An 11,270-nucleotide genomic window follows, 5' to 3' on the forward strand; every position below is an offset into this window, starting at 1 on the left:
TGACGCGCATTTTATCATAAAAGATATCGCTAATAGTTTTGAGGGTAGCGTGTATTTGTTACCGATAACGAAAGAAAATTATATATCGTTTACGAAATATGTCAAGGATACGGCGAAAGTCAAGTGGGGAACGGACAATGTGAAACTGCGTTTTGTGGATTCTTTTAAATTTCTCAGTACTAGTCTCGAGAAATTGGTATCGTATCTCGACAAGAGTAAATTGACAATCACGCGGTCGGAATTTCGCAATCTTAACACCGAGGATTTTGATCTGCTTACGCGTAAAGGAGTGTTTCCGTACGAGTACGTCAATAGCGTTGATAAGCTGGACGAGACTAGTTTACCGCCGCGCGAGTCGTTTTACAGTTCGTTAACCGACGAGGTCGTTTCCGAGGATGATTATCAACACGCGACGAACGATTTGCGACGCTTATGCATAGAGACTCTCGGTGATTACAGCGATTTGTATCTCAAGACGGATGTGCTTTTATTGGCGGACGTTTTCGAAAATTTTCGTGATACGTGTATCGAGACTTACGGCTTGGATCCGACGTATTATTACCTACCGGGATACACGTGGGACGGTATGTTGAAATACACCGGTATTCGATTCGAATTGCTCACCGACATCGACATGGTGATGTTTGTAGAGCGTGGTATACGCGGTGGTTTAAGCCAATGTTCGCATAGATATGCGCGAGCTAATAACAAGTATGCACCTTCGTACGATCCTTCGGAACCCTCGACGTACCTCATGTACTTCGATGTGAATAATTTGTACGGTTGGGCGATGTCCGAATCCTTACCGTATGGAGAATTTCAATGGGTCGATGACGTCGAGCGCTTTGACGTAATGTCTGTGTCGTCAGACTCCGTTATCGGTTATATTCTAGAAGTCGACCTTGCGTATCCGCAAAGCGTTCATGACGCTCATACTGACCTTCCATTCTGTCCCACTCGCGAACGGCCTCCCGGAAAACGAAATGATAAACTGCTGGCTACACTCTACGATAAGGAGCGCTATGTCACGTACTATCGCAATTTGCAACAATGCATTCAGCACGGATTATACGTGAAAAAAATTCATCGAATATTACAATTCGCACAATCCCCATGGCTTCGCGGATACATCGAACTCAATACGAGATTCAGAAAGCTCGCGAATAACGAATTCGAGAAGAATCTTTACAAATTGATGAATAACGCGGTATTTGGAAAAACAATGGAGAACGTACGCGATCATGTTGACGTTCGACTCGTAACGCGTTGGGACGGAAGATACGGTGCGGAAGCGATGATAGCGAAACCGAACTTTCACAGCAGAAGTGTCTTTTCCGAAGATCTAATTGCTGTCGAAATGCGCAAACTCGAGGTAAAATTGAACAAACCGATATACGTAGGTATGTGCATTCTCGAAATATCCAAGATGCGTCTGTATGAATTTCACTACGATTACGTAATGCCGTTGTATCGCGATAAATGTAAGATCATGTACACGGACACTGACAGTTTGATATATCTTTTGGAGTGTGAAAATGTATACGAGAATATCAAGCGTGATATCGCGAGATTCGACACGAGCGATTACCCTGAGGGAAACGCGTATGATATTCCACGCGTTAATACCAAAATACCCGGTTTGATGAAAGATGAAAATAACGGCGCGATTATGACGGAATTCGTAGGACTCAGAGCGAAGATGTACGCATTTAGAGTGATCGGGAGAAGCGATACGAAGAGAATAAAGGGTGTGAAGAAAAACGTAGTCGCGAAAACGATCACTTTCGACGATTACACGCGGTGTTTGAATGACGTAATGGAACAGCTGAGACGGCAGTCGTGCATACGATCGACATTGCACGAGGTCTACACGGTGTCTGAATTGAAACTCGCTCTCAGTCCGTATGACGATAAGCGGTACGTCGTACCCGATTCGGTCGCTACTCTACCTTGGGGACATTATAAAATACCGTTGTAACGTGTGTGACACATCTTTTTATTGTAATAAAAAAACTTATAATAAAAACAAAATTTACAATACATTCGTTTTATCTATTCAAGAATTATGCGAACTGTTCATTCCCAACCATTTCACGTACACTTTATTTCCTCGTTTGCGTAGTATTTTTTCCACGAGATAAACGTCAGGATTCGAGACTCGTTGTAATTCGTGTTCGTAAAATCCACTAGCTATCGGTTTTCCTTGATAATCTTCTAACAGATACGTTGCAGGATTCGTATGTCGTATTTTAACGATGTAGAAAACCTCGGTGGACCAATTAGGTGTGTAGCCTTTTTCGAAAATTGTTTTGAATTTACTAATACGTACTGGATCACCTGTCTTGAATTTCGTTGGGGCGGCAATTTTTACGTGACTGTATACCGTTGATAAGAGCCGCTTTGCAACGACGGGTGTCACTTCTATCAGTCGCATTCCGATGGTCCGATGTCTATAATGATTATAATTCGACAGTAGATGCGGTAACTCGTCGATCCATCTGTACGAGCCATTTAACGTAAATAGTTTCCACATGTTATTCTTGAATGTGCGATTGAATCGTTCCACTACCGACGCTTTCATCACCGAGTACGTTGAATAGTGATTTATGTTGCGCCTCTGCACAATTTTTTGCACAGTGGAGTTGTAAAATTCCTTTCCTTGATCCGTCTGCAGGTTTCGCGGGTATCATTCATCTTCGCAAAATATTTTAAATAACGCTGCGGCTACGTCGCTTCCGTTTTTGCTCTTGAGTGGTAGTGCCCATGCGTATTTACTCAAAACATCGATAACTGTTAAAATGTAATTGTATTCTTTATTGAATCGCGCGTAAGGACGCATTTCGACTACGTCAGCCTGCCACAAATCGTCGCGACCGCGTACCACAACGCGGCGACGTAGAAAATTTCTTCGCGCGGGTGCGTGGAGTTCTTCCACGAGTTTTCGTTTCTCGACACTTATCTCTCCCTCTATTATGACAGGGAGAAGCTTGTCCACACATTTTCTGCGTGAAGTAGAAAACATGGTCTATTTAGTTACGCTGTCACAGTATACATATACCTATCAGCCTTAAAGCTAACGAATTCCCATTATTATCATTGGCCAATGTTATTATCGTAAAAGAACATCGCAATCGAATATATTTTCGCATCTTTCCACGGATATTTAAGAGACGGAAGCCGAAGGAAATTTATATTTCAGTTAAATTTAGTTAAATAAATTTAGTTGACTCATTACTCGCGTTTAATATCTATTTGTGCTTGAAAGTATATATTTTTTTATTATCTATTAAAACTTATGTGGCTTTTAAGGCCTAGAATGATCATGTACTGTTTATGTACGGCTTGTCGTAAGTTGATTTACACCAGTATTCTGATAATTGTCCGATTTTGCGTTTGTTTAGACAGCACAAACAAAACTGCAAGCTGAAGAAAATGTGGAGGTATTTATAAGCACAATTCGTTGATATTGAATCAAGATTTCTTATTGATTACGCATATCTTTTAAACCTTCCTATCTTTTTTTACAGTTCATCCCTAGATACCTTTTTTGAGTTTAATTTATCCGAGCTGAGTTTAAATGCCTCATCCGATAGTGAGCTTATACATACGAGGGTCGTTTGAAAAGTCCGTGCAAAGTCAGAGAAATGGCACTACTGGCGCGTATCAAGGTTAGATTTAGTTAGTAGCATCTCTTGGAAGAACACACACCACGTTTTAGCCAGATCGGTCTATTTGTTTGTGTTTGGCATTCATTTGAATCGAGGAAGTCGAGTGATTTTCAAAAACGCACCAGCTCACACCTCAGCAGTTGTGGTCGCAAAATTAATGGAATTAGGGTTCCAACTCGTTTCACATCCCCCCTATTCTCCAGACTTGGCTCCCTCGGACTACTATTTGTTCCCCAATATGAAGAAATGGCTGGCGGGAAAAAGATTTTATGCAAACGAGGAGGTGATTGCAGAAACAAATGGCTATTTTCAGACTTGGACAAATCCTATTATTCGGAAGGGATCAACAAATTAGAGCAGCGTTGGACGAAGTGTATAAGCCTAAAAGGTGACTATGTTGAAAAATAAAAAAAGTTTACCCCAAAAAATTAAGTAGTTTTTATTTTTGCACGGACTTTTCAAACGACCCTCGTAATTATACTTTTAAAGAGTTCTTCCACATTGTTCCACAATTTCGAAATGTCCTCCTCCGTATCTTGAAGCGCGCGCGCAATCATATCGTTCCCCGTCGTCTTAAACGATTTCTCGATCATGTTCGGCACCGTTTTTCCAACTCTTTAGTCGTCACCACACCTTGAAGCGCGCGTGCAATCATATCGTTCCCCGTCGTCTTCAACGATTTCTCGATCATGTTCGGCACTGTTTTTTCTAACTCTTTAGACTTTCCAACTCTTTAGTATCTTTAAGGGGGTAGTCTGCTTTACAAGGTCAAAAAAATCGATTTTTTTTTATTGCTTAAATGGATAGATAAACTATCCAAGAATATATTCTCAAAAGGATAAATTCCTATTCAAAGTATTTGTGACGATATAAGGCCGAGAGCAGGTAGGTGCGGAGCGCGCCGCGGCGAATGCCGGTCTGCTCCGAGCGCGCGCCCGTCCCTCGATCCCCTTAAAATACTTAGGAGCCGAACAAATTCATCTTCATGAATACTACGAGGAAGCTGAAGGCCTCTTATATAGTGCAGGAATCGCTGATTAGCAGATTATTGATGTAAGTAGTCAATAAATCAAACTTTTTCCGACCGCAAACTTTAAAGCGTGTTTTCTCGAGTTTTCATTTTTACGATTTTTCCTAAACTGCGTACACGATAGCAAAAAAAATATTTGACCGATCGACAAAAGCCAAAGTGCATTCTCTTCACAACTAAATTCCCTTCTATATGAACCAAAAAGAATTATTAAAAACGCTTTTTTAATAATTTTTACATCAGGTCAAAGTCAAATTTAAACATGTAAAAATGCATAATTTGTGTTCAAACTACAAATAATCATCATTATGCCTCTTTTTCGGAATTTTTTAGGTTCATATAGAAGATATACATGTCTAAATTAATAATCAGTTTAATTTTTTCATTTCAGACAAGAATTGCGAGCGGCATCGTGTACGCAGATGGACAACTCCAGAGCCGAGGCGCTCCACACAATAGCCTCTACATCCGCCATTTTCTATTAAATTGCTCCATAAAAATTCACTTTATACCCTTTGAATACATATTAAAATGAGGCATAAACGTTTAAGAAGTTTAATTATTTTTTCCCTTCTAAAAAAATTCCCAAAATATTGCTATTTTTTGGCCTTGTAAAGCAGACTACCCCCTTAAGTGCGCGTACGATCATATCTCTCCCAGTCGTTTTGAATGATTTCTCTAACGTTTCAATCGTCACATTTTTCATTTGTAGATACAAATCGACTACATTTCCATTTAGACGTGATAGCAGCGGACACCTTCGTCACGCTTTTCGCGATTTCTTCTACGTTTCTTTGTACTTTCTCCACATCGTTGAGCACTTTCGAGATGTCTTTCTGCGTATCTTTCCTTATCGTTCTAAATGATTCCTCGATCTCGTTCCTCGAATTTCGAAGATTGCGTTCGATGTAGCTTTTGTTTACCAAGTCGGTGTTAAACTCCAGTGTGGCTACGTGTTCTATTTTTCGTTCCTTCGCATCGTAGTGATCCGGATTCAGACAGAGCCCACTGTCGTGTACGTAATTTCATAAAGATTCGATCGACGATCGCGACCTTTCGATTTCGTCGCTATCATCTCTCCTCATAGGTATACCAAATTTATTCACAGACATCATATCGAACTCTCGCGAATTTGACTACTGTCGCAGTTTTCGTCGCAACGATTTATAATCAACCCAGCTTCGCGAAGTTCTTCAAATATCGACAATATCTCGTTATCATGAGCGTTGTTGCCTGCTTGACGAGAAGCATCGAGCAACTGAAGTTGATCTACCAGTTCATTAGGATCGTCCCAATGAATGTAATCTATTTTGTTATCAGTTAATCTCATGGCGGATGGTACACCCGAACCTGTGCTCGTACTGTGAGCACCCACGAGCGGACCAATGATGTGTTTGTATTTGTGTTCCTTGTTACTTTTAACAGGCATTTCAGCGTTATGACGACGTCTGTGCGCATTCGTTGTCAGCAATATACTTTTATACGTTTCTTTATCGTTCTTGGTGTAAATAGCATCATCGGGAATTCTCTTGAAGATTAACTCGTACAGGCCCGATGTACTTTTGTATCTTACTCCGTCTACGATTATGGTGTCGTCCGAATCTACGTCGAATGTTTTATCGCCCAGCATCGTACCGTTTTCATCGAAATAAACACCGTAAACATGATCGATTTCTTTTTTTTTATCACCACTAAGCAGAGCATTCACGTATATTTGTCCCAACGGTCCTAACTGACTGTGCAACCTCTCGCAACTTTGCGGTGTCTTTAGAACCTGTCTGACAGTTGTTTCAAGTAACGGATCATCACCGATAAAGACTTCCTAATCCTGCGGGGATAATTGTTGCGATTTTATCGGCGTGGAATGGACCGTCGACACGATGTTCAATCGTTTTGTTCGTTTGCTCCATGGAGGACATGCGGTGTAATTTGTGTGGAAATTTCGTCGTCATCGTCGTCGTCGTCATCGTCGTCGTGGTCGTCGTCGTCGTCGCCGCCGCGCTCACGTTTATTTTTTCGCTTCTTCTCCATTATACCGGTTGATTCTTCTCGTTCGGTGTTTTCAACGATTTGTTTCAACGGTTCCACGATCGGTTTGAATCGTTTTTCCAACGCCATCTCATTCTCCATCATATCGGTCTTTAATGCTCTGTGTTTCTTACGAATCCACGTGCGCGTCTTTGCGATTAGTTTTGCCGTTCTCTCCCGTTCGACGCCTTTCGCACTGTCCATCTCACCGTAACGTCGAAGAAACACTGCTCGTTTTACAGTACGGCGAAACTAATCGTCAAATCCTCGTCTGTATCTACCGTTACGCAATGCGCTATCCTTGTCTATCACCACGAAACCATATTTACGTTGCCAACATAGGTGACACAGCGCGCAAAATTTATCGGCATATCAGTGTTCACGTGGTCGTTGTAGATGTGTTTCAGGTTGGTACCATCCTGCTTGAACAGAATCAAAAGGTTCGCATTGTAGCGTATCAAATGTTTTGGTATTTTTGCATATGTTTGACAGAGATAGAAACAATCGATGTTCGCGTGTCGATCCATAACGAAGTATTCCCTGATAGTTTTCTGCTTGTCACAGATCACATCGTCGAAAACGAATATCGAATTGGGAAGCGCCTCGTTCGATGGTATAACGTCACGATTGTTGGAGAATGCTTAGTAGCCGATATCGCTTATCGATTCGAGCAGTTCTTCAAGATAGCGATACGTCGGCTGAAACAAGGATTTCGAATACACATACACGTTTTCGAAACGTACGCCATGTTGGCTTTCTATTAAGTTTATCAAAACGTTCATTTTACCACAATTGGAAGGTACACAGATAATGCAACGAAACGTGTTCGGCAGTAAAGGACCGTGTCTATGAATCTCTCCAACCGTTTCGCCAGACATCAGTCGCGTCTTGCGGTTGAGATTCGATACTGCTATCGATCGCGATTGTCGTACGCATTTACTCGTGTAACGCGCGTGCGCGGACTTCTATTTATACCCCCGAGCAGAGGATCTCGCACAGTTTACTCGAAAATACAAGAACGGCACGAACGTATCTCGAAAAAAATGTTTCTCTTACTAACGGACAAGCGTGGAATTCTCGATTTTACTGCCGGACAATTGCAATACATACCGAAGATCGTTCTTCTACGCGAATTTGAGAATTTCGTAGAGTCACTATGGGAATGATTACCCGAACATTTAAAAGTGGATCCTGAAGTGCAACGTTGTCGTCCGTGTCTGAAGCATTACAATCGTTCGTGGCAGCAAACGCACATAGACGGTCCGCCGACACTTATCAAGAATTGCGACGAATGCTGTCGTATACGATAAGATAGCGCGGGGAATGATTTCTGCTTATGGTACAGGTTTACTTAACAAAACAATAAACGCGCTTCCGTTCGAAGCACATATACCTGGATATCAATTTTGTGGACCCGGTACTCGTCTCGCGAAAAGATTAGCACGCGGCGATCGAGGTGTTAATCGATTAGACGCGGCGTGTCGCGAACACGATATCGCCTATTCGCGAAGTAACGATCTCGCCGATCGACATATTGCCGATCGAGTTTTCGCCGAAAGAGCACGCGAACGTGTAACAGCGAACGATTCGACGTTTGGTGAGAAAGCTGCCGCGGCCACTGTATGGGCAGTCATGAAAGCAAAAACGAAATTAGGAATGGGTATGAAAAGAAGAAGAAAGACGAAAAGGAAGAGGATACTTCCGGTAACGAAACGTGGAGGTTTCCTACCAATTTTACCAATGTTAGGTCCGCTCGGATCTTTAATCGGTGGGGCAGCAAGCGTAGCGAGAGCTGTAAGCGGTCGTAAAACCGCTCAATGTCAGGTGGAGGGTCGCGGACTATATCTAGCGCCCTACAAACGTAGTGATGGTGGTGTGAAGAGAAGAATGAAAAGAAGTAAAAAAAAAACATCGTGGAAGGAAACGCTAGAGACTCTGAAAATACCGCTCTCCGGTATCACGACGAACGTGCAATTGAGCCGTGCGGCGCACCGTTTGCGTCTACCATTTTTCAGAGGCTGTTTATGCGTGATGCATTACCGACGAAACCGCGTCGTAATGAAAGCGGTATCATAAATCTCGATAATTCGGAAATTGAGGGAACACATTGGGTCACCTACGCGAAGAAAGGAAATGACGCTGTCTACTTCGACGGTTTCGGTAATCTTAGGCCGTCAAAGGAACTCAAACGATATCTCGGGGGTAACGTATAATCGTCGCTCTTATCAAACGTTTGATCAGAACATTTGCGGTCAATTGTGCCTACGATTTCTTTAGGAAAACTACAATTTGAATCGCCTCAGTTGGTCGTTTGCCTTCGATTCAATCATGTCGTTGACTCTCACGTTGACTGGAACGAACAGTGTTCTCGCGACGAGTTACTTCCCCGCGTTGAATTTAAGTGACGGCGAGTATGAATTGGGTCTTACGAATTTTGAAACGTACAACACGATACCGAATATTACCTCGGCGAATAATAAATTCTACTTCGATACCGATAAGACGATCTCGATTCCCGAAGGATCGTACGAATTGAGTGCCATAGCTAAGTATTTGAAGCTGCTATTCTTCACATACGATGCAACAATAATAGTAATAACGACGATTATATATTCGATGACTACAATGACGACGTTCATAAGGATGAGGTTGTGTTACTTCTTTGTGACAACAAGAACACCATGAGAAGCGAGATCGAGTGTGCCTACCAAGTAGATTTTACCAAACCGAATAATATCGGTTCGATATTGGGCTATTCGTCGTCTCGCGTGATACAACCGAACAAGTGGTATTCGTCTGACAAACCTGTAAATATCATGAACGTAAGTGTAATTCGTGTAGAATGCAACATTACTTCGGGTGCGTACAACAACGATAAATCAACACATACGATACACGAATTCGCGACAAACATTCCACCTGGATATAAATTGTCTGATACTCCAATAAACGTCATTTATCTCCCGGTCATCGTGCGAAACGTTACTGATATAACAATACGTATAGTTGCTCAGAACGGACAGTTAATCAACTTTCGTGGGGAAGAGATATCGGTTCGACTTCACGTACGACGTAGACGGTAAAAAAAATGATGCTCGCAAGTGGAAGATGCTCATCCTGAACGAATCGTACGACGGAAAAATCACATCGCAAACGTCGACGTTACCAGCATCGTTCAAACGATACAATGGAAAAAACAAAGAAGAACGGGAATATTGAACGCTGCGAACGTTGCTTTTTTACGATCCCTAGGATTCGTCGTAAGAAATGAGCCACGATATCCTGAATATCGGGGGTAAGCCGATCTTTAACGATCGTATCGTTAAAATCGAGACTCACACCTACAATTCATACGCTAATACTACATTCGGACACAGCGACGAAATACGAATACCTATACAATATCAGGATCTATACACGTTACCGTTCGAAAGTTATCTTTACGTCGAGGGAAAATTTTCGGTGAAGAAGAAGAAGGAGGATGGTTCCGACTCCCAATCAAGACTATCGAATAACTGCGTAGCGTTCATGTTCGATGAGATTCGATAGAGTTGGACGGTGTTGAAATCGACAGAAATATAATAGAAACGTCGGTATTACTAGCACAATCAAGAATTACGTATCACTGACTGCTGATAAAGATAAAACGTTGGAAAACGCAGGATGGGTCAGTTCGTTTAATTGGAACAATATATTGAACATCCCGACACCTGAAGATTTCAACTTCTGCGTACCGCTTAATACGCTCCTCGGCTTTTGCGAGGATTACAAACGTATAGTGATAAACGCGCGACATGAACTTATTCTGATACGTGTGCGTAACGATAGCAATTGCGTTGTGACGCACGATTCGGACGGACCTAAGATCACACTATTGAAGATACAATGGAAAATGCCGCACGTAATGTTGAACGACGTTAATAAATTATTGCTTTTGCGGACGTTGCAAGGCGGACGATATCTCAGCGTGGGTTTCCGATCATGGGACTTATACGAATTCCCTCTGCTTCAAAGCACGACCAAACATTCATGGGCTGTAAAAACGACATCGCAATTAGAGAACAGCGATATATAATTTTTGCGCTTCAAACCGGAAGAAGGAACGTGTTCTCGCAAAATGCTTCGATGTTCGATATGTGTAAACTGACTAATGTGAAACTCTTTCTGAATTCTGAATTTTATCCTTACGACGATATGAATTTAGATATTGAACGTGATAAAATCGCCATACTCTACGATGTGTATATCAAATTTCAAAAGACGTACTATGATCGTGACAATCAAGAGGCTTTGTTATCTTTCGCACAACTTCTTGAAAACGGTCCATTCGTAGTGATCGATTGTTCTCGTCAAAATGAATCGATAAAGAGCGCTACAGTGGATATTCGTATAGAGTTCGAATGTGAAGAAAATATTCCATTGAACACCACAGCCTATTGTCTCATTATTCACGATAGGGTGATAGAGTACAATCCATTGACTAATGTTATTCGCAAAATTATATAATATAATAGTTATATTAAAAATTATAATATAATAATTAA

General features: G+C 41.7%; 1 protein-coding gene across 1 annotated transcript; it reads left to right on the forward strand.

Moving 5' to 3' along the window:
• Positions 1 to 106: 106 nt before the first annotated feature.
• Positions 107 to 1,978, forward strand: LOC108721832 (uncharacterized; the record flags this gene model as incomplete). The annotated part of the gene is made up of 1 exon (XM_018446605.1): positions 107 to 1,978. A coding segment is annotated over one exon (1,872 nt), but the record flags the coding sequence as incomplete, so codon positions are not given.
• Positions 1,979 to 11,270: the final 9,292 nt, after the last annotated feature.

Source organism: Mycetomoellerius zeteki, unplaced genomic scaffold (assembly GCF_001594055.1).
Source record: "Mycetomoellerius zeteki isolate Tzet28-1 unplaced genomic scaffold, Tzet1.0 scaffold183, whole genome shotgun sequence".
In the NCBI taxonomy this organism is placed as follows: domain Eukaryota; kingdom Metazoa; phylum Arthropoda; class Insecta; order Hymenoptera; family Formicidae; genus Mycetomoellerius; species Mycetomoellerius zeteki.